This window comes from Thalassophryne amazonica, chromosome 3, assembly GCF_902500255.1.
Source record: "Thalassophryne amazonica chromosome 3, fThaAma1.1, whole genome shotgun sequence".
NCBI lineage: Eukaryota > Metazoa > Chordata > Actinopteri > Batrachoidiformes > Batrachoididae > Thalassophryne > Thalassophryne amazonica.
The window spans coordinates 28,543,255-28,568,321 of record NC_047105.1 but is presented as its reverse complement, the minus strand read 5'-3'; the positions used below and the strand labels follow the sequence as shown (position 1 = coordinate 28,568,321).

The 25,067-nt window shown below is 40.9% G+C and overlaps 1 protein-coding gene across 1 annotated transcript in view; it reads left to right on the top strand.

The window, feature by feature from the left end:
- Positions 1 to 214: 214 nt before the first annotated feature.
- Positions 215 to 25,067, top strand: part of zgc:171566 — a 47,960-nt gene continuing 23,107 nt past the window's right edge. The window contains exons 1-2 of the mRNA XM_034165961.1: positions 215 to 438; positions 9,685 to 9,799. Coding sequence (XP_034021852.1) covers positions 318 to 438; positions 9,685 to 9,799 — 236 coding nt within the window. The 5' untranslated portion in view covers positions 215 to 317. The remainder of the gene's footprint in view (positions 439 to 9,684; positions 9,800 to 25,067) is intronic.

Below are 25,067 nucleotides of genomic sequence, written 5' to 3'. Positions count from 1 at the left end.
TGCGCTGTGAGTGCTGTTGCAGTTGTATTTCTGAGTGATTCTTGGAGCAGCAGCAGCAGGTTGGTGCTGTTTCGTGCAGTGATGGCAGCAGAGAGGAGGAGCTGCTCCTCTCACTTTGGGGAGTTACACATGTGACGCATCTCTTTAACAACCAGCAGAGGGTTGTTCTTCCTGGTACTGGCGCGCAGCCTGCCGGAAATCCATAAGAAGAAGAGGTTCTTCCTGGTTTTATTAGTCGTGTGGTTCATCATCATCATCATCAACATCAGGCCGGTTGTTGGGCTACGCAGTGTACGCACCTCTCTTCGGTCCTGTCTATGTGCTGGATGGTGTCTTGGATGCGTCGGCCGGCTGCAGCGCTGCTGGCGGTGCTCACCGCCTGTCTGTGTGTGTGCGCGACAGATTCCGCCCAGCAACTCAACTACCGACCCATCATCGGTAAGACTGTGTGGCACGGGAGCGGCTCCGCGCTCGTCGTTTTCAGAATGTTCCAGGCCGTGCGTCCTCATCGGCAGGATTTATGCAGCTTTCTGACGCGTTTGGTTTGGATCCTGGAAACGCGTCTTCACGGTTTGGTTTGTGATTTCATTTGATTGTGTCCGTTGGGTAGAGGTGGGCGGATCGATCCTAATATCGATACCAACGCTTGGAATGATCCTCGTGTAAAAAGATAGATACTCGAGGTTTTTTTTTTCCTCCTGCACACATTCATCAAAGTCTACTCTCTGTAAGAGCAGCACTGCACTGTCACACAACACGGAGTAGCACACCCTTATATTGTGGTTTGTCAGCCCTCTACCTCAGGAGATTTTGTTTTAAGTTGTGTTGAGTGATATTTTTTAAACAAAAATGTTGATTGTGATAATAAATTATTTTGTTGTCACATTCAATGTTTGGCAAAATTCTATCCGAGGTCTTTTGGATCCTTTGAATCTATGAAGCTTAAATATGAAAAAGTATCGGTATCGATATCAGCAATACTGGGCCTGTATTTACTTGGTATTGGATCAATACCAAAATTCCTGGTATTGCCCACCTCTACCGTTGGAAATTAAGCACAGTTTGGCACCCAACTATAACGCTGTTGCCATATTTAAATATTTTTTTATTGCTGTTTTATACACAACAAAAAAGTGCTGTCTGTTTTTTTTTTCTTTACTTGCAAACAAATTTTCATAATAAATCGTGGCAATTTCCTGGTTAGATGTTATTTTGCAACTTTAGGATATAATAAAATTAATGTTCAACATGAACACTTGCAGTGGGGGTTAATAAATACCTTAGAAATGCATATGCCATATAATATTGATTTCAGACTCCCTAAACCCATGTTAATACCTTGTTGCATGTCTGCTGGGGGTTATGTGAGGTTAAGAGTGACTACTGTCAGCAAGTTTGCACTGGATCAATATGTTCCTCATATCTGCACAGTAATGCACTGTGTTCTTGTTAAGATATTTGGCTGCACCAAAAATATATCTTGTAAAAGCTAGCGCCTTTCAGTCCAGCCGTTAGCCACATGGCTTAAACATGGCATGGCATTTTTCGATCATATAAGCACACGCACTTCTTTATCAATGATTTAAATGGATGTCAACCTTACTGTAAACTGTGTTCGGGGTCTCTTTCCTGAACAAGCTCCTGCGTGACCTCGGGACGATGAGAACCCCAGATCTGGTAATAAACTGTCCTTTTTGTAACAGAGCCTCATTGATTCAGGACAGACCCAAATAGTGCAGCAGATAACTGAAGCAGTCCTGCAAATGGTGATAAGTATCAAATTCGGCACAAATACTCCTTAAACATTAACGCTTTTGAAATAACCGATTAGCAGTGTTGGGCACAGCTAGCTAAAAGTTTTCTTCGATAACTATTCATCAGATAACTGAAAAGTTATTTATGACAAGAAACTGCTAAAACAATTTATCTTTATTACAAATAACCTATAACTTTTAGTATTTATTTGGATGCGGCCACATCAGATTACACTGTCGACTTATGATAAACCAGTTTCACTTTAAGCGCCGCAGGGGCTGCTGGGTAAATTCAAGGATCACAAACACACAAGAATGCATGAAAAATGAATGAATGAATAAAAAAACTAAAACCCCAAACCCTGTCGTCATCTTTCAAAAGCAGTAAAACAGTATTAGAAGTCACAGTTCATCTCGGTATTAGATACATCATCATTTACGAGCTAAAAATTGCCGCTTTTTTCCCCACACGCTTTCAACCCTGCAGCTTAAACAACCAAAATACGTCCATTAATGCATTGATTGACAGAGTAAAATACACGTAGTAAATATAAATTCTTACCTGTTAGTTTCAGTGGGATTCATCTGAAAAAATAATCGTCCTGAGATTATCCTAGCGATCTCAACGGTGAAGAAATGTCCCAGTCTGTACACAGCTGCGCGGTGAGAGCTCCTCTCTCCCACCGAGTCTTGGCGATACCATCAGCCACAAAGAAATAAAATAAAAATAATGTTAAAATTAGTCTGTTTTGTGTTTGTGTTAAGCGGACTTCTTCTTCTTCTTTCACATCCAATGGCAGACAGCACCAGTTTAAGGTGCATTTACCAGCCACCTACCGGGCTGGTGAGGAATTGCTGAGATTTTACAAAACCTTAACTCCTGGTAGCCATAGTCATTTGTTTAGATGCGATGAAGTAATCCAGTGGCCTTTAGATATTTAAATAATTCTTTTTGCACAATGTGTGATGGGTTTTGCAGCAGATTTCCAAGGGACAAGGGACAGAAATACTGTAACGTCCAAAGTGAACCTGAACTACACTACCCACAATGCTCCCTGTGTCGCCCGGCCAGTCACATTTTGCACTTAATGATGACGTCATTGGCAAGCGACAGCCAGTCTGCCATAAATAAACATGCAACAGACGGGCTAAAATGTTTGATTTTAGGGTTTACAAACGTTTTTGACCGTTAAACTTTGCTCACTTCACCATTTAAAAAAAAAAAAAAAAAAAAAAAAAAAAAAAAAAAGTTATTGGACTGAAATTTAGCGGAAGATAATTGGTCCAATGATGGTTTTAAAACTTATCTGAAAAGCTAATCCACCAGCAAAAACATTAGCTTCGATAATTATCTGCTATTGGATTAGCTGAACTGTGCCCACCACTGCCGATTAGCCACCTGAATTTTCAATATGCTGCCAGGTAGGGGTCAATTGAACAATTACACAGGGGTCAAAATTAAAAGATGCTCTAATCACAGTGCAAACTATATCACATAATTTGCTTGATCATAACCATTCCAAAAAGGTATAGTTTGGTCCATCTGTGACTGAATGTTATGGGGTAAAAAACAGCAAGACTGGTGACAAGGTTAGTTTCACTTTGTACAGGGTTCAAAAGTTCTTTTTGCCCTAATTTTGGTCAAAAGTGATGCAAATTATTAGTTGAGTTAACAGAGTTGTTTTTGTGTCCGGGCCAGGTGAGGTTTCCCGTGTTAAGTCTAATTAATCCGCAGGCTCCTGGTGGTGCCCTTCCGTCCCTGCCTGTAAAGCCCCTTTCACACCGGGGCTGCTCCCAGTTGCTTCCTGTGGTGTCATGACGACGCAGGAATATCTGTGTCAGGTGCGCACAGCAGGGGGCAGAGAGGAGGTGAGAACGCAGCATGCAGGTTCTCTGCACAGAGAAGTCAGAGTGCACAGTTTGGCTGCAGACAGACTGTGCACTCTGACTCTTCTACTTGTTGTTGTGCTGAGCTGCAGGGCTGCGCTCTGAGTTCTGTTATAGTTTAGCTTTCCTCCGTTGACCGTGAGATGCGCGCGCGCACGTGTGCGCGAACTGTCCTTGAGCAAATGTGATGTCTGGAGTTCTACTTGATGTTGACATGTCCTGGACTTGTGTCCTTTTTTAACTGTGATGAGAGAGTCTGAGGAGAGAAAGGAACTAACTGCCTGCAGACAATTTTTAATTTTTTTTTCTTTTCTTTCCTCCTTTGACTGTGAGATGCGCGTGCGAACGAACTGTCAAGCACATGTGATGTCTGGAGTTCTACTTGAGGACTTATGTCCTTTTTTGTCCTTTTTTTTTAACTGTGATGTGAGAGTTTGAGCAGAGAACAACAAACTAATGCCTGCAGCCATACTTTTTTTTCTTTTAATTGTTCACATGTGCAAGTGTGAACGAACATCCATGAGTGGACTAGAGATGTCCGAACTTTTTACTGGATATTTCTGGCGATCAGTCTGCATTTTTTTTTTTTTTTTTTTTTTTTTTTTCAGCATGTAGTTTTTACTGCATTAAGTACACGGTATAAAAACAGTCCTGCGTGATTTATACTGCGGGAACAATGGAACACAGCAGGAAATCAGGTACAGTAACCTTTTAAACTTTATATTTCATGGACGCTTTATGGTCTCAGATGAAGCAGTTTGATTGATGGTAAATTTTTTTAAAATTTTCATTTATATAGCACCAAATCACAACAGAGTATATACAGTGACCACTGTATATAGGAAAAGCTGTTGGCACACAGGACAGGAAGGTCTCCAGCACAAATATCACACCCATATCTGGATAGAGCTGCACCTTCAACAGAGAGAAAAACAGAATCAAGCATCAGAAAGACAAGAAATACAGTGGTCCCTCGTTTATTGCGGGAATTACGTTCTAAAAATAACTTGCAGTATAGGCAAAATCCACGTAGTCAGCGTTATTTTTTACAATTATTATAGATGTTTTAAGGCTGTAAAACCCCTCACTACACACTTTATACACTTTTCTCAAACAGACATTAACATTTTCTCACTTTTATGTCCTGTGTAAACACTCTCAAAGTTCAAACCTTAGTAGAAAAATAAGTCCAGAATTATAGAATGAAACCAAAGATCAAAACCTGTTTTCAGACCCAAACATTTGTTTGAGAAATAAAAATAGACATTTTCCTATAAATAATTATGATGGCTTTTAGAACTAACGAATTCAATTTTAACGATCAACCTACGAGGATGGACACATAAGAAATTATTAATAGTGACTGATCAGTATTTCACAGTTCCTCTGATCGTGCCTCTTCATCCTGGCGTCCCTCCGCTGTTGCGTCTTTTCCACTGAGTGACACGTCGGTGCAGGTGTCTTTTTCCGAGTGAAGAACACAGTTATGGGTAGTTGTTGGTGCTTTTTTTTTTCTTCTGGGAAAAGAGATTATAAACAGGCACATGCAGAACACAATGCACGTGCTGTTTCTTCGCTCACTGCCTGCGGTGTTACCTTTGCAGCACAGATGTGGAACCCGCAAAGAATCCAAGTCATTAAAAAGATACAAACCTCTCTCAGTGGCCATGGAGCTCTGCGGCTGCGGTTACTGAGACCATGCAATGCTGCCAATTTTTCTGCAAGAAGTCTGTCCTTGCGAGCTGCCGGAGCGCTCCGCATCAAAACAGCAAGCGTAGTCTCTGGACCTGTTGCTGGAGTTGGCCGCAGCTCTGCACAGCAGACGGGGGCGGTGTGAGTGGCCCGCTGCGGCGCTTAACGAGCCCGCAGACTCGGTAAGTGCATCGGAGGCAGAGAGCAATCACGGTGATGCCAACCGGTGCCACAACCGGCCCGCCTGATGAGGATGCAGAACACAGTGCGCTGTTTAAAAAAAAAAAAAAAAAAAAAAAAAAAGCATGCAAAATGGCACAAAAAAAATCCACGAAACTACGAGGCAGCGAAAGTTGAACCACGTTATAGCGAGGCACCACTGTACAGTATAATTTGTCAGCTTTAAACAACAAGAAAAACAGGAAATACTAAGGTGATCGCCGGCCAATAGCCCTAAGCTTCACTAAAAGACCCAGAATTTAGGTAAAGATCCAACTACGAGCTTTTTAACTGTAGCAATTTTAACATACACTTTTGGAGCTGGAATTAACACAAAATACTGCTAAACAGAGATAAATTACTTGGATTTAAATAGCGCCGCTCACATGCATCAGCTGTGTTTGGGTCAGATGACTTCTAACCTCTCCCACAATGCAGTGCGTCACCTGACAGGGTGGGATGGCTTTTTACCTGTGTTGGTCACATGACATTTGACCTTGAGCAACTTTGAAAGGTCAGAAACGTTTAGTCCCCCCACTCATCAAAATGCATTCTACTGGATGGAAATGTAAATAGCGATTTAGATATTTGTGCAACTTAACTGAAGTTTTGTGCTCACAATGAATCAATATTGCGTAAGTGACCAGAACGATGAATGCGTGTAATCAGGGATCCACAAATACTGAATCACACGTCACAAACAGGATTTTCAGTTTTGCAGTTTTTATTTATTTATTTATTTTTTTACAAATGAAAATCAATATACTTACAAATACATATTTATTTGTAAAAGCCCACACACGTTACAAATAAGCAATTTGTGTTTGTGGATCACAAAGCACTCGTACAAATCGAGGAATATTTGTAAATCGTTCTCTGTGCATTTGCAAGTATGACGGTGTTGCTTTGTGTGACTCATGAGCTGTTTGTGGATTTATGCAGTTTTGCGCTCAGAATGTCTCAATATTGCGTAATTGAGCAAAATGATGAATGCATGTAATCGGGGATCCACAAATGCTGAAGGACACATCACATCACAATTTTCAGATTTGCAAATGCTTTTTTTTTATGAAAAAAACAATACATTTCAAATACATTTATTTGTAAAAAACCCACACACAAGTTACAAATCAGAAATGAGTGTTTGTGGATCACAAAGCACACATACAAATCAAGGAATATTTGTAAATCACTCTCTGTGCATTTGCAAGTATTAATGAGACAAATTTAACTCCATAAGATCTGGAGAGAACTGATCAAATGTCAGAACAATATCACTGAATCATAAAGAATTCATCTGCTTGGGGTCAAATATGTAAGACGTGCTGCTGTTGGCTGTCTTGGGTTAAAAAAAAAAAAGATCCGTTGGTTCCACAATCATCTGTGGGTATGAGTACACACGAAATTGGTTTAACACATGACATGACTGTGTGTATCTGTACCGGCAGCTGTTTCCTGCAGATTATCACATTTTTGCACATAATGTGGAGTTGTGTGAGGAAGGGTATCCAGTGTAAAACTTGTGCCAAATCAACATGCAGCTCTACCCTGGATCTGCTGTGGTAACCCCCAGTGGAAAAACGAGGGAGCAGCCAGTGGTGGCTCCAGAGATTTTTTTTTTCTGTAGATGCTATGGGGGAGCTTGGTATTTTTATGATGGTGCTGTGGGCTCGTGTGTCACGGCAGCTACACCTCTGTCACATTCACAGGTGTGCGCACACATAGCCACATTCTGATCTGTGACAGTCATTAATGACATACAGAATGACCAAAATCACACACACAAACCTAGGCTACTGTTCAATACAAATATTGACAGACCTCCACGTGTAGCCTCTAGCCTCAGGAGAAAAATGCCAACAGCAGGCAGAGAGAAAATCTTTAACCTACCACTGATGTCTTCATAACAGCACAATGCACCTGTTGTTTTGATTAAGAGCAAAAGAATCAATGATTTGGTTGCTGTCCAGAGGCCGTGTTCTCTGAGGGGTAATTGCCAGAAGTGACACCGGGTCACCGGTTTGTCTGTGGCTGCTGCTGTTCCTCAGGTAGTTCTTTAAGCGACACAGACTTCACTTCTTTTCAGTTCCACTCCTGGATATTTGGGCAGCAAAAACTGAACCATTTCAGCAATATGAAACTACACTCACTGCAGTACATCATCATCTTTGATGCTGGAAAAACTCGTCCATGTCTTTGTCTCCTCTAGGCTTGACTACTGTAACTCCCTGCTCTTTGGGATCTCTGGAAAAAACTTCAAAGGTTTCAATACATTCAAAGCAGTGCAGCTAGAATTCTGATGAGAGTATGTAAACAGGAGCACATGACACCTATACTCCATAACCTTCACTGGCTCCCCACCAAACTTTACACTGTGGGAGACAGGGCCTTCTGTTCAGCTGCTCCCCATATTTGGAACTCACTCCCTGACCATCTGAGGGCTCCACAAACTGTGGAAGCTTTTAAAAAAGCCTCAAGACATACCTGTTTAGACAGGCCTAGCACAGGTCTCAATCATTTTAATCTGTTGCATCTTAAACTTTTTATTCTATTTTATTTTGGATTTATTATATTCTGGTGACTGTTTTTATCTTAAGATTTTATTTTTTATTCTGTTATTTATCCTTGGTTTTATTTTCTTCCCAGTGGCACCTTTCATTAATGCATTATAAGTTAAATTTATTATCATGACATTGTTGAATGTGATGTCATTGAACATCACATTGCACTCATCTTGTGTAAAACAATCAGTTCTGCTGATGAATGGTTATTTTCTTTTATGAGTGGAATATTTATCTAATCACACAAATCTGAAAATGCCAGAAGTGTCTTACTGTGGAAAACTGAAGGGATGATGTCATCACCCTGCCTCTGTAACATGTCGTTCAGTGTAATTTTACAGTCTAATTTAGCATATTGTTTTTTTTTCTTCAAGTTGGTGGGACAAAGTGCTGGCGTCCTCTAGCTGAAAAACTCACCCAGAGCAGAGAGACGCTGTGGGACGTCTCTGAAAACTCTTCAAAAAAAAAAAAAAAAAAAAAAACTTTTAAAAACAACCCTTAACAAGTAACTTCCATCATAACGAATTAACACATTTCCAGATGTCATCTTCCAAAACAGGGCTGTCATGTGGAGAACAGTTTTCATCTGTGATGATTAATTTCTGGAAACAGGTCAGATTAAAAGACTTTAATCCGTGAGTCAGCTTCTAAAGTGTTAGCTTTTGTTGTTATCCCCACGTCGTCTTCTCCATTTTTTGTAGAAGCGTTACAGCGCTACATACAGGCCTGGCATGTGTACTACAGCATTTTCATGCAGCTTCACTGGATCTGTGAGAATGGAGATATTTCTTGAATGGAACACTTTTGAAAATGACAAAGAAAAATATTGTATAGCAGAAGTTCAGTTTCAGGACGTTAACCACAGTAAAAATTTTCTCTCACTGCAAAAATAAACATTGTGCCATTGAAACAGGATTTCACACAAGAATCTAAGTGACGTTTTTAACAATGTAGACTTTCTTTCATTTGAAAAAAGACTCTGGCTTTTAAGGTATTTACAGGAATTCATACAAGAATGTCTTTTTTTTTTTTTTATAAATGTAGACTTTTTCTTTCATTGGAAAAAGACATTGTGGTTTCTAAGGGATTTACAGGAATTCACACATGAATATGTGACCTTTTTACAAGAAAGTATGTTGTTATTTTACCATGATCTTCAAAATATTGGACAAGCTGTGGTTTTTGAAATGCATTAAGTCTTTTCAGTCTTAATGAAGTTGATGGAGTTTGTTCTTAGTTAATGCATAATTTGGTTTACAGTTAAAAGGAACATCATTCCAGGTCCTACTTCCATGTCATATTCTGTTATTTCAAGATTATTGTTGACAGATTAAATGAAAGGTTGAATCAAGGATGATTTAAAATATGTGCTTCTTTTGAGGTTTTTTTTTTTTTGCATAACAATAGATGCAAACAATTTTTGGCTTCTGGGGCTCAACGGGCCGACCCTCTACAAATTTTTCTTGGATTTTATAATTTTCATTTCACAGCCCTGTTTTAATCAAGGAAATACAGTAGTCACATTTGTAATGTGCTGTTTTTAAAGTCAATCTGTTCTTTCTTCTTCTTAGGGGTATTGGCACAGGAAAACCTTCCTGGAGATGTGTTGGCTCAAGGAACGTCTTACATTGCTGCCTCCTATGTTAAATATCTGGAGGGAGCTGGAGCCAGGGTAGTACCTATAAGGTAGGAGAACTAGATATGAACAGTCAGTTACATTTGTAACTTAACATAGGCCAGTTAAAATAAGATTAACTTATTTATCCTGAAGGAAATTATTTTGCCAGGGTACCGAAACAGTAAACACTCCTGTACTCAGCCTCTTAGTCAAATGATGCAGCCCACAATGGCAGAGGCATCTGAAATCTTTTACAGGTGGCAGGACTGTGACCAGAACCTAAAGTCTGATGTGTAGAGTGTGAATAGGAAGGGAGACAGGACTGTCTCCTGTGATGCCTCCGTGCTACTCTTCATGGTGTTGGATGTACTTAGGCAGCCTGTGAGGTGTCAAAGCACCAATAGCAGACTTGTGTTTTCTCTGGTGTGTTAGTATGTGTGTCTGTGTCAGTCTGTCCTTGGACAAGATAACTCGAAAACAGCTGGTCAGATTTCCTTCACACTTGGTGAAAATATTACTTGACTGGAGAAGTGATTAGATTTGGGAGTAGTTTGGTCAAAGGTCAAGGTCGAGGAAAACGTGGTCTGAAAAACACCTTTATTGTCTATCTAAGCAACCAAAAATCCTAGATGGGTGAATCCTGGGGGAATGTTCCTCAAATATGTATCTAGAGGTGATTAGTGGATACGTGTGTTTGATGAATAAAAGTTATTGGTATAAAGTAACTTTAGGGAAGAAGTCACAAAACCATCATAGTACACAGGACATCCCTTGTGAAAACCCAAGGGTGGCACTGTATTTTCCACCCTTTATGGTGCATTCACAATGTAATGATTAGTTCGGTATTCAGAGAGTGAAAAGTTGATTAATGTTGATGAGCACCGAGGTCTGTCAGACTCCACAGGAGCTAAGTCTAAAGATCCTCTGACACTTGCATGACTTTGATGCATGTGCTTGCATGCCCTGTGTCGTGCACGAGAGTAAAAGTGTCTTTAACGGGTGTAAACTGAATGAGAGGGGCACCGGCGCGTGCAATTGCGCAAAGAGAAATTTGAAATGTTCAAAAATTCTTTCACGCATAAATGTCATGCAACGTTGTGCAATCTAGTCGCCAACATGACGTGCAGCTCGTCAAGTCGAGTAATGAAGAAGTGAACAGTGTGAGTGATTGCCTCAGTGCACCACATCAGAGTGCAGCTCGTCTGAACGATTATAACAAGAATGTTAAATCTATCATAAACATACTTTTACAGCTGCACACAAGAAGGGAAGAACACGCAACTGTTTTACCAAGCCATGACATTGTAAACATGACAAATAATTACCTTTTTAGACGGCTCCAAATGCTTTCTCCAGCTCATTCAGGCTCCGGCTTGACTAGTGCTCTGTGATTCAGAAAGTGATTAGAGCCGTTTTCAGCAACCAACTTGCAGAGAAAATGATTAATCCTCTGCGAAATAATTATTTTATATACGCAGCATCCAGCGCACAGCATGTGGCAGTCAGTGGAACAAAGCATGGCATCTAGCTGGTAACACAGCGGGTGGGATTGTCACGACGACATGTGTGCAAGTGCGCAGATCAAAGTTGTGCAAATGTCAGGGGGCCTTAACTCAGTCGAGCAATGCTGATGTTTGTTGTGGTCCCAGAAAAAATTTCAACTTGCTTAAACCTTCAACATTCATGATAAATTGCAAGCAACAGTTGAGCTCCATTACCACTGCATCACCTTCCCCAGTAGTGCTGCTCCTTTCATCTCTGCCAACCTCCAGTGGTCAAAGTCATAAGCTTGACTGGATGGACCATCTCCTTTGGATCTCTTGGTCATGAAGACGTGTGTGAAGAAATGTGAAGGAATATGTGGAATCAGTCTCCACAATGCACCAGTAGCACGTGACACAATCACAGTTACGTCGACTGTATGTAGGCTCCTGACGTCACAAGCACTGAGTTGGTGATCATCTCCGCCAAGCTTCTCTACTGCTCTGTGGAGTGCGCTACCAATGCACCTCCCTTCCAATCACAAAACTTGAACTTCATCTGAGGGTAAGTCAGTGGACAGTTGGCAAACATCAAGCTCCGCCAGTACAGCGTCACCCTCTGCTGAGCTACATCGACCTGCATTAAAAACATGAAATTTGGACCCCTGGAGAGTCTTCTCCAGCATTTCATTGAGGTTTTATGAATCTCACGTCATAGTGTGACTGGGCCTTTAGTTGTCATCATGAACGTTTGGTAGAATGAGCTCCTACACACAACACACAGTGGCAGGACTGGTCTTTAATTCCTAGTGTAGACCTACAGGACTGACTGTCAGGGCAGGAAGCAGAATGGTTCAGGCAGGAGGGGGCTCAAGAAGCAACCTTCTCACGGACAGGAGCCGCATTTTTGTCATTGTGGTTCATTTAGCAGAAGTAATGTGCTGACATTCCTTACAAGCATGAAAGATGACAAAAGATGGCTGGTTGACTGCCAACAGCATAGACGATCAACACGCAACCACATCTGACAAAGGCACGAGAGTCCCTCCAGGACGTATGAATCCCTCCAGAGTCCCTCCAGGCTTGACGTATGAATAACAATCCAGAACAAACAGGATCCACTGACTGACTTCAGTGAACCTTATCACAGTCCAGCATCTTACAAAGGTCTCTTCCCTCTCTTTTACAGTCAGGTCCATAAATATTTGGACATCAAGTGACTTGCTTATCACTTGTGACTTGTGGTGTTTTCTACATTACAACAGAGTTGACACTAAATATTGTGATCAAGCTCAAATATGATTTATAAGAAGAAGATAAAAGTCTGATGATCTCTTCTTGTACAACCCCTGGCAAAAATTATGGCATCACCGGCCTCTGAGGATGTTCATTCTGTTGTATAATTTTGTAGAAAAAAAGCAGATCACAGATATGACACAAAACTAAAGTCATTTCAAATGGCAACTTTCTGGCTTTAAGAAACACTATAAGAAATCAAGAAAAAAGATTGTGGCAGTCAGTAACGGTTACTTTAGACCAAGCAGAGGAAAAAAATATGGACTCACTCAATTCTGAGGAATAAATTATGGAATCACCCTGTAAATTTCCATCCCCAAAACCAACACCTGCATCAAATCACATCTGCTCATTGACATTAACCCTATGTCATGAAATTTACCCTATGTGTCTTTTTGCAAGGAATGTTTTCACAGTTTTTGCTCTATGGCAAGATGCATTATCTTCTTGAAAAATGATTTCATCATCCTTAAACATCAGAACAGTGTCCAAAATATCAACGTAAACTTGTGCATTTATTGATGATGTAATGACAGCCATCTCCCCAGTGCCTTTACATGACATGCAGCCCCATATCATCAGTGACTGTGGAAATTTACATGTTGTCTTCAGGCAGTCATCTTTATAAATCTCATTGGAACGGCACCAAACAAAAGTTCCAGCATCATCACCTTGCCCAATGCAGATTCGAGATTCATCACTGAATATGACTTTCATCCACAGTCCACGATTGCTTTTCTTTAGCCCATTGTAACCTTGTTTTTTTTCTGTTTAGGTGTTAATGATGGCTTTCGTTTAGCTTTTCTGTATGTAAATCCCATTTCCTTTAGGCGGTTTCTTACAGTTCGGTCACAGACGTTGACTCCAGTTTCCTCCCATTCGTTCCTCATTTGTTTTGTTGTGCATTTTCGATTTTTGAGACATATTGCTTTAAGTTTTCTGTCTTGACGCTTTGATGTCTTCCTTGGTCTACCAGTATGTTTGCCTTTAACAACCTTCCCATGTTGTTTGTATTTGGTCCAGAGTTTAGACACAGCTCACTGTGAACAACCAACATCTTTTGCAACATTGTGTGATGATTTACCCTCTTTTAAGAGTTGATAATCCTCTCCTTTGTTTCAACTGACATCTCTCGTGTTGGAGCCATGATTCATGTCAGTCCACTTGGTGCAACAGCTCTCCAAGGTGTGATCACTCCTTTTTAGATTCAGACTAACAAGCAGATGTGATTTGATGCAGGTGTTAGTTTTGGGGATGAAAATTTACAGGGTGATTCCATAATTTATTCCTCAGAATTGAGTGAGTCCATATTTTTTTCCTCTGCTTGGTCTAAAAAAGTAACCGTTACTGACTGCCACAATCTTTTTTTCTTGATTTCTTATAGTGTTTCTTAAAGCCAGAAAGTTGCCTTTTGAAATGACTTTAGTTTTGTGTCATGTCTGTGATCTGCTTTTTTTCTACAAAATTAAACAACTGAATGAACATCCTCCGAGGCCGGTGATTCCATAATTTTTGCCAGGGGTTGTAGATGTCAGAGGTGAAGCTGAATTTGGGGTCTTCTTTTTAAGAAAATCCTCCTCTGTACCACTGTATAGAGTGTCATACTGTTTGTATTTCTTAATAATTGTTGTAAATAAAGTCCAAGACATAGTCAGTGACTTGGAAATGTTCATGTATCTATTCCCTGACTTGTCTCAAGAAAAGTGTCAATAAAACTGATTACAACCCCTGGAGATGTCAATTGAAACAAAGGAGAGGATTATCAAACTCTTAAAAGAGGGTAAATCATCACGCAATGTTGCAAAAGATGTTGGTTGTTAAAGGCAAACATACTGGTAGACCAAGGAAGACATCAAAGCGTCAAGACAGAAAACTTAAAGCAATATGTCTCAAAAATCGAAAATGCACAACAAAACAAATGAGGAACAAATAGGAGAAAACTGGAGTCGTCTGTGACCGAACTGTAAGAAACCGCCTAAAGGAAATGGGATTTACATACAGAAAAGCTAAATGAAAGCCTTCATTAACACCTAAACAGAAAAAAAAACAAGGTTACAATGGGCTAAGGAGAAGCAATCGTGGACTGTGGATGACTGGATGAAAGTCATATTCAGTGATGAATCTCGAATCTGCATTGGGCAAGGTGATGATGCTGGAACTTTGTTTGGTGCCGTTCCAATGAGATTTATAAAGATGACTGCCTGAAGAGAACATGTAAATTTCCACAGTCATTGATGATATGGGGCTGCATGTCAGGTAAAGGCACTGGGGAGATGGCTGTCATTACATCATCAATAAATGCAGAAGTTTACGTTGATATTTTGGACACTTTTCTTATCCCATCAATTGAAAGGATGTTTGGGGATGATGAAATCATTTTTCAAGATGATAATGCATCTTGCCATAGAGCAAAAACTGTGAAAACATTCCTTGCAAAAAGACACCTAGGGTCAATGTCATGGCCTGCAAATAGTCCGGATCTTAATCCAATTGAAAATCTTTGGTGGAAGTTGAAGAAAATGGTCCATGACAAGGCTCCAACCTGCAAAGCTGATCTGGCAACATCAATCAGAGAAAGTTGGAGCCAGATTGATGAAGAGTACTGTTTGTCACTCATTAAGTCCATGCCTCAGAGACTGCAAGCTGTTATAAAAGCCAGAGGAGGTGCAACAGAATACTAGTGATGTGTTGGAGCATTCTTTTGTTTTTCATGATTCCATAATTTTTTCCTCAGAATTGAGTGATTCCATATTTTTTTTCCCTCTGCTTGGTCTAAAAAAGTAACCGTTACTGACTGCCACAATTTTTTTCCTGATTTCTTATAGTGTTTCTTAAAGCCAGAAAGTTGGCATTTGAAATTACTTTAGTTTTGTGTCATGTCTGTAATCTGTTTTTGTTCTACAAAATTAAACAACTGAATGAACATCTTCCGAGGCTGGTGATTCCATAATTTTTGCCAGGGGTTGTATTTACAGGTGTTATACCGAAGCATTCCATATTTTTAATCAATTTACATCAGTTTGCAGAGACTTGCTTTGAGTTTGAGTTTAAGGAAAATAATTTTAGAAATTTTTATATTGAGAAGCCTGATTTACTTTTTGTAATTCAATCAATCAACTTTTTTCTTGTATAGCGCCAAATCACAACAAACAGTTGCCCCAAGGCGCTCCACATTGCAAGGCAAGCCCATACAATAATTATGAAACACAGTCTACGTCTAAAGCAACATAACCAAGGGATGGTCCAGGGTCACCCGATCCAGCCCTAACTATAAGCCTTAGCGAAAAGGAAAGTTTTAAGCCTAATCTTAAAAGTAGAGAGGGTATCTGTCTCCCTGATCTGAATTGGGAGCTGGTTCCACAGGAGAGGAGCCTGAAAGCTGAAGGCTCTGCCTCCCATTCTACTCTTACAAACCCTAGGAACTACAAGTAAGCCCGCAGTCTGAGAGCGAAGCGCTCTAATGGGGTAATATGGTACTATGAGGTCCCTAAGATAAGATGGGACCTGATTATTCAAAACCTTATAAGTAAGAAGAAGAATTTTAAATTCTATTCTAGCATTAACAGGAAGCCAATGAAGGGAGGCCAACACGGGTGAGATATGCTCTCTCCTGCTAGTCCCCGTCAGTACTCTAGCTGCAGCATTCTGAACCAACTGAAGGCTTTTTAGGGAACTTTTAGGACAACCTGATAATAATGAATTACAATAGTCCAGCCTAGAGGAAACAAATGCATGAATTAGTTTTTCAGCATCACTCTGAGACAAGACCTTTCTGATTTTAGAGATATTGCGTAAATGCAAAAAGGCAGTCCTACATATTTGTTTAATATGCGCTTTGAATGACATATCCTGATCAAAAATAACTCCAAGATTTCTCACAGTATTACTAGAGATCAGGGAAATGCCATCCAGAGTAACGATCTGGTTAGACACCATGCTTCTAAGATTTGTGGGGCCAAGTACAATAACTTCAGTTTTATCTGAGTTTAAAAGCAGGAAATTAGAGGTCATCCATGTCTTTATGTCTGTAAGACAATCCTGCAGTTTAGCTAATTGGTGCGTATCCTCTGGCTTCATGGATAGATAAAGCTGGGTATCATCTGCGTAACAATGAAAATTTAAGCAATACCGTCTAATAATACTGCCCAAGGGAAGCATGTATAAGTGAATAAAATGGTCCTAGCACAGAACCTTGTGGAACTCCATAATTAACTTTAGTCTGTGAAGAAGATTCCCCATTTACATGAACAAACTGTAATCTATTAGACAAATATGATTCAAACCACCGCAGCGCAATGCCTTTAATACCTATGACATGCTCTAATCTCTGTAATAAAATTTTATGGTCAACAGTATCAAAAGCAGCCCTGAGGTCCAACAGAACAAGCACAGAGATAAGTCCACTGTCCGAAGCCATAAGAAGATCATTTGTAACCTTCACTAATGCTGTTTCTGTACTATGATGAATTCTAAAACCTGACTGAAACTCTTCAAATAGACCATTCCTCTGCAGGTGATCAGTTAGCTGTTTTACAACTACCCTCTCAAGAATCTTTGAGAGAAAAGGAAGGTTGGAGATTGGCCTATAATTAGCTAAGATAGCTGGGTCAAGTGATGGCTTTTTAAGTAATGGTTTAATTGAAATCTCAAACAAATTAAAATGTGTGAAATACCAAGTGTCCCAATACTTGTGGAGGGCACTGCAATTTTTCATTGATCAGAACACTTATGTCACACCCATAACTCTGCATTCCGTATGGGTCTGTTGCCACCTGATCTATTGATGGTTTGTGTTAACTCGCCAGCAGTGCTGCAGGCCTGTGTACAGTTGCATTGTGCTGTGTATCTGATACACAGGAAAGGCTGCGTAAGTTGAGCGCAGGGGGGGAAGCTTGGCCCACCTATTCTTCTTCCGTGGTTTGGAGGCGTTGCACTGGCAGTGAAGCTGCGTCTGGAGATCTACACCGAAAGTGTGCAAAAAAATTAAATGTGTAATTTTTTGCATCCATTTCACGGACCGCTTTCCATCGCTCAGTTTATTGCCACGTAGATAAGCTCGGCGTTGACCCGGTCTGAAAGAGGCTTAAGTGTATTTTTGAAGCATTGTGCATGTGGCCTGCATCTTACTAGCCAATCAGGTTGTGCTTTCCACATGAATACAGAGGTGGTTCTTGATGACGAGATCATCAGTGTTTTTCTGGCATAAACAACAGCTACAGTGCAAATATGTGCGGCACCAGCACATGTTCCCAGGCCTGGGGCCAGTTGTTACCTAGTCTGTTCCACCTAAGGGGAATAAATAACAGTTAAGGTACCTTTTAAGGTACACTTAAACTTATTGTATACTGTTGTAAACTGGGTGCAGCTGTGTGCAAAGAAAATTTTTAAATGTTCAAACTCTTTAGCACGCATTAATTTTGAGAACTACATGTCAACATTGCACAATCTATTTGAAAACAGTGTGTCACTGCAAGTCATGGCATCAGTGCTGCACGACAGTGCAGCTCATCTAAATGATTATGATGAGATACAATAAGCACAATTTTAGATACTCTTAAAAAGGAATGAAAACGTAACTATTTTACGAAGCCATTACAATATAAATATTACAAATAATTACCTTTGAGATGATTCCACATGTGTTCTCCACACCATGAAGCACATGAGACAAGCAGCAGCTGTAGAAAATTCCTCTGATTACTGGAGGTGGTTTCAACAGCCAAGCTCTGAGAGTATATGATTTCTTATTAATTAATAATTAATCTCTTGGGCACATTGTGCTGGAAATTATCAATATGTCATTAACTTCTGGATCTGTTCCTAAATGTTTCAGATCTGCAGTGATTAAACCATTACTTAAGAAATCTAATCTTCACCCGAGTATACTGGAAAACTATAGGCTGATATCAAATCTATAATTTTGTTCTAAAGTTCAGGAAAAAGTGGTTTCACAGCATCTCATGGACCACCTTACTGAGGATAATCTTTTTGAGCCACTGCAGTCTGCTTTTAGAAAAATATCATTCCACAGAGACAGCTCTCACTAAAGTGGTAAATGATCTTCTGCTTGCATTGGATTCTGACACCACTACGGTTCTAGTGCTGTTCCATCCCAGTGCTGCATTTGATACCGTGGATCATCATATTCTACTCGAGACTGAAAAATCATTTTGGGATTACTGGGAGTGCCCTTAATATGCCAAATTATACAACTTTTTACTATATAGTTATTGCAGCTTGCCATAGACTTACATTGCAGAAGAAAAAGAGGAATAATGACAAGAAAATGTACAAACAATATAATTGCCTACACAGCTTAATAATAGCAATCATGATAATAATAACTGTATTTGTACAACACTTTCAGGAACAGACCATCCCAAATACAATCAGCACTCAGTTTGGGAAAAACCTTCTTCAATAATTCATTCATTCATTTTCTGCCACTTATTTGGGTCCAAGTCATGAGGACAGTAGACCAAGCAGTTTAGTCTAGGATCCCGAAGTGTTCCCAAACCAGTTAGGAAATAGAATCCCTCCAGCATGTCATGAGCCTTCCCCAGGGCCTCCTTCCATTTGGACATGCCTGGACCTCCCTTGGGTGAGGAACCATCTCAGCTGGTTCCTTTCCATGTGAAAGAGCAGTGACTCTACTCTGTGTCTCTCCCAGATATTCAACCATCTCGCCCTGTCCCAGAGTGTCAGCCCAGATACCCCCTTTCTGACACTTGTATCTACGACCTTGTTCTTTTAGTCATTACCCAAAGTTCATGACCACAAGTGAGTGTAAATGGAGAGCCTTGCCTTCAGGCTCAGCTCTTTAACCACAATGATCTGGTACAGCATCTTTAGGACCTCAGATGTAGCCCCAATCCATCTATTGATCTCACACTCCATCTTACCCCCACTCATAGAATAGAATCATCTTTACAGCTGCTGTACACCGTATAAGAAACAAGGCATCTTATACACCACAAAAATTGTTTAAATATGAAATATGTACTATATACTAATATATGTTGTGGAGTTATCTGTTCAGGGGCTTTTATTTGGTTTTTGTGTCATGTCTGTCCTCCGAGTCCAGTGTGTTTATATGCACGTCATCTTGTCTGTGTGTGTGTGTGTCTCAGTCCTTTGTACCCGTCGTGTTGTTGGTGTGTATGCGTGTGCTTCTGTCACCCCGTTCCCCGTCATGTTTTCGTTACCGCTGCCCATCCTCCATGTCTGGTGTGTCTAATGTCTGTGTTGTGTCTGAGTCTTGTGTGAGTCTTGTGTGTGTGTAAACAGCAGTCACAATGGATACAGTTAGCTCCCGTGGCAGGTAGAAGAGCATGTAAATACAGAGTCCCCCGTCTGATGCTCTTACTGGAGGTTTCTGTCCAATTATAGCGGTGAATGGTATGGCCTGCTGGCTCCACTGTGGCATTGGGGATATGCAGGTGCAGCAAAGATTTGCTAATAATCAGTAGACAACACTCGCAGATGTGGCATTTCTAGGCGATCTGTGATGCAGCTCATCAATCTTGTTTGCAAGGGATCTGGTGTTTGTGAGGAAGCTATAAGGTAGCGGAGATCTCTGCGGTTGGTTCCTTAGCTGGGCTTGCAGGCCCTCCTGTTGTCCATGTTTCTGCTTCCTCTCCCTGCTCTGCCTCCGGCACCTGCTATGCATGGTAATACACCACGGGATACCCGGAGGTCTCATGAATCCAAGGTCTCCAAGATAGTACTCGAACTCCTCCACTTGGGGTGATAACTCTTCCCTGACCCAGAGGGGACAATCCACCCTTTTCTGTCAAACGACCATAGTCTCAGATTTGGAGATGCTGAGCTTCATCCCAATTGCGTCACACTCAGCCTCAAACCTGCCCAGTGCACATCGGAGTTCAGTCTGATGAAGCACACAGAACCACATCATCTGCAAAAAGAGATGTAATTCTGAAGGCACCAAACCAGATACCAACCAGTCCTTGACTCCATCAAATACTGTCCATGAAAATCACAAACAGGATCAGTCACCAGAGGCAACCCTGTTGGAGTCCAAGAACCACTGGGAAGCAAAATGTTGAGCTAATATTCAAGATATCTTTATTATCATTGTGCAGTCGCCTAAACAATGAAATTATTGAAAACAATTTCTGTATGATGCATCAGCTAAAAAGATACAGAAAAACAAATAAAAGGGCCCCTTCACACACAGTGCGAAGTTTGGTCGACGGCTTGTCGATTGCGGCGAAACCATGCGAAACAGTTGGAAATTAGCGCACCATGAAAATATTGCGCTGACGGGCAGGCGTGCATGAACCCGGTGCGAGAGTTCTTGCACGTCTTTCAAGCAGGAACAGTGCGAGGTGCAGCACATGGCGCCGCTTATATGGAAGAAATAAAAAATAAAACCAGCTGGTACGTGTGGAACCACATTGCGCCGCTTATGTGGAATAATTTTTTTAAAAGAAAAAAAACACACCACCCACTGAACACAAACTCGCACGTTTCAAAAGTTCTGATTGTCGGTCAGAGACATTACCACTGAGCTACAGAGCTGTTCTTTGAAAGCTGCGGGAATCTGCGTCATATCAGGAAGGACATGGAAATATTAGAAAAAAAATTAAGATCCCACACCATATAAAAACACCGCATTTATCACAGTGATATACACTCAACAAAAATATAAATGCAACACTTTTGGTTTTGCTCCCATTTTGTATGAGATGAACTCAAAGATCTAAAACTTTTTCCACATACACTATCACCATTTCCCTCAAATATTGTTCACAAACCAGTCTAAATCTGTGATAGTGAGCACTTCTCCTTTGCTGAGAAAATCCATTCCACCTCACAGGTGTGCCATACCAAGATGCTGATTAGACACCATGATTAGTGCACAGGTGTGCCTTAGACTGTCCACAATAAAAGGCCACTCTGAAAGGTGCAGTTTTGTTTTATTGGGGGGGATACCAGTCAGTATCTGGTGTAACCACCATTTGCTTCATGCAGTGCAACACATCTCCTTCGCATAGAGTTGATCAGGTTGTCAGTTGTGGCCTGTGGAATGTTGGTCCACTCCTCTTCAATGGCTGTGCGAAGTTGCTGGATATTGGCAGGAACTGGTACACGCTGTCATATACGCCGGTCCAGAGCATCCCAAAATGCTCAATGGGTGACATGTCCGGTGAGTATGCCGGCCATGCAAGAACTGGGACATTTTCAGCTTCCAAGAATTGTGTACAGATCCTTGCAACATGAGGTGATGTTCTTGGCTGTATGGCACAACAATGAGCCTCAGGATCTCGTCACGGTATCTCTGTGCATTTAAAATGCCTTCAATAAAATGCACCTGTGTTCTTCGTCTGTAACAGACGCCTGCCCATACCATAACCCCACCGCCACCATGGGCCACTCGATCCATAACATTGACATCAGAAAACCGCTCACCCACACGATGCCACACACGCTGTCTGCCATCTGCCCTGGACAGTGTGAACCAGGATTCATCCGTGAAGAGAACACCTCTCCAACGTGCCAAACGCCAGCGAATGTGAGCATTTGCCCACTCAAGTCAGTTACGACGACGAACTGGAGTCAGATCGAGACCCCGATGAGGATGACGAGCATGCAGATGAGCTTCCCTGAGACGGTTTCTGACAATTTGTGCAGAAATTCTTTGGTTATGCAAACCGATTGTTTCAGTAGCTGTCCGAGTGGCTGGTCTCAGACGATCGTGGAGGTGAACATGCTGGATGTGGAGGTCCTGGGCTGGTGTGGTTACATATGGTCTGCGGTTGTGAGGCTGGTTGGATGTACTGCCAAATTCTCTGAAACGCCTTTGGAGATGGCTTATGGTAGAGAAATGAACATTCAATACACGAGCAACAGCTCTGGTTGACATTCCTGCTGTCAGCATGCCATTTGCACGCTCCCTCAAATCTTGCGACATCTGTAGCATTGTGCTGTGTGATAAAACTGCACCTTTCAGAATGGCCTTTTATTGTGGGCAGTCTAAGGCACACCTGTGCACTAATCATGGTGTCTAATCAGCATCTTGATATGGCACACCTGTGAGGTGGGATGGATTATCTCAGCAAAGGAGAAGTACTCACTCTCACAGATTTAGACTGGTTTGTGAACAATATTTGAGGGAAATGGTGATAAGTGTTGCATTTATTTTTTGTTGAGTGTAGGAGGTCTATTAGAAAAGTATCCGACCTTATTATTTTTATCAAAAACCATATGGATTTGATTCATATGTTTTTACGTCAGCCAAGGTTGAACCTTCGTGTGCATGTGAGTTTTTCCACGCCTGTCGGTTGCGTCATTCGCCTATGAGCACGCCTTGTGGGAGGAGTGGTCCAGCCCCCTCGTCGGATTTTCATTGTCAGGAAATGGCCGAATGATTTGGGCTTTTTTTCCCATCAGAATTTTTTCAGAAACTGTTAGAGGTAAGCAGCTGGAAACAATTCAAAAAATTTATCTGGCTTTTGGTGAAAATTTTACGGGCTTCACAGAGAATAAGGACTGTTACTACAGCTTTAAGGATGTCCCACAATGGCACACGGCACGCCACACTCCCTAGCCACCATCGAGAGGCAGAAAACACCAATCATTTCTAATCGGATGGCTTTGTGGAGCTGGGACCGTCATGAGCAATTTCTCTGGTTATCACAAGAGCTGGACATCAGCCATTTTCCGGCAGATTTCACTTTTAACAAGAGATTTTGTCACGGAAAGCCGTGCGGAGGCTTCGCGCGTCAGGACCGATTCGCTGATCGAGTGAGACAAAGGAGAACACCTCCGTTTCGGCGTGCCAGGGGACAAGTTGGGACATGCCTATCTCGGCTTTCACTGCTTACCAGCCCAGTGAGTATAAGAGAAATTGTGGAGCGCTGGGCATGTCGACTTTGCATGTGATGCAAAGTCATTCTTATGGTAGCCAAGGATCTTCCAAAAAGACATCCAGGCATCACCTTAGGTCACTGGTTAAAGTTCAAGTCTCACAACCATACAGTAATGGGCCTTTCACACTGACTTCTGACGGGAGCGCGCATTGCCGCTTGTCGGCAGGCTAATGAGTTCAACCCAATCCAACTTTCGACACTCTGAGCTGTGACGTATCTTCACGCTGTCCAATAGGAACGATGCGTCGGGCCAAAACATGGAAGACTAGTGGCAGAAACCGCTGATCTCTACAAAACAGAAACATGTCACAGGACTGCTCATTTATAGAGCAGTTTTCTGAAGAAAAATCCTTGGAAATGTTTTTTTGTTGTTGTTTGTTACCTCAAAATTTGTGATTACTGTTAAAAAAAAAAAAAAAAAGTTTAGAACACTTGTAATGAAAATAGCTAAATAATCAATAAATGGTTCTTTAGAAACCTTTCATCTGTAAATTAAAACCACCTGTTATTTGATTTAACATAAGGAACCTCGGACATTTATTTTTAAACAAAATAACATGGAAACTTGTACATTAAAGTCTGGTAGATTCTTTATATCTCATTTCAACCAGAAAAACAGACAATGTCAATAAATACAAATGTTTATTATAAATGCAACAGGAAATAATTTAACAATGACTGCAGTGTGATTGTAAAGTAGGATTTCTGTGACATAAACCTCTTTTTTTTTTTTTTTTTTTTTTTTTTATACTCATTTCAACTTGTAATTTTGCCAAAATATGTAATTGCCTTTAATGTTATCAGGACAGAGTCATTTCTAAAATATGAATTTGAGTGCAATAAGTGGAGAGCTTCTACAACCCCTGGCAATAATTATGGAATCACCGGCCTCAGCGGATGTTTATTCAGTTGTTTAATTTTGTAGGAAAAAAGCAGATCACAGACATGACACAAAACTAAAGTCATTTCAAATGGCAACTTTCTGGCTTTAAGAAACACTATAAGAAATCAAGAAAAAAAATTGTGGCAGTCAGTAACGGTTACTTTTTTAGACCAAGCAGAGGGAAAAAAATGTGGACTCACTCAGTTCTGAGGAAAAAAAAATTATGGAATCACCCTGTAAATTTTCATCCCCAAAACTAACACCTGCATCAGATCAGATCTGCTCGTTAGTCTGCATCTAAAAAGGTATGATCACACCTTGGAGAGCTGTTGCACCAAGTGGACTGACGTGAATCATGGCTCCAACATGAGAGATGTCAATTGAAACAAAGGAGAGGATTATCAGACTCTTAAGAGGGTAAATCATCACGCAATGTTGCAAAAGATGTTGGTTGTTCAGTCAGCTGTGTCTAAACTCTGGACCAAATACAAACAACATGGGAAGGTTGTTAAAGGCAAACATACTGGTAGACCAAGGAAGACATCAAAGCGTCAAGACAGAAAACTTAAAGCAATATGTCTCAAAAAATCGAAAATGCACAACAAAACAAATGAGGAACGAATGGGAGGAAACTGGAGTCAACGTCTGTGACCGAACTGTAAGAAACCGCCTAAAGGAAATGGGGATTTACATACAGAAAAGCTTAACGAAAGCCATCATTAACACCTAAACAGAAAAAAAACAAGGTTACAATGGGCTAAGGAAAAGCAATCGTGGACTGTGG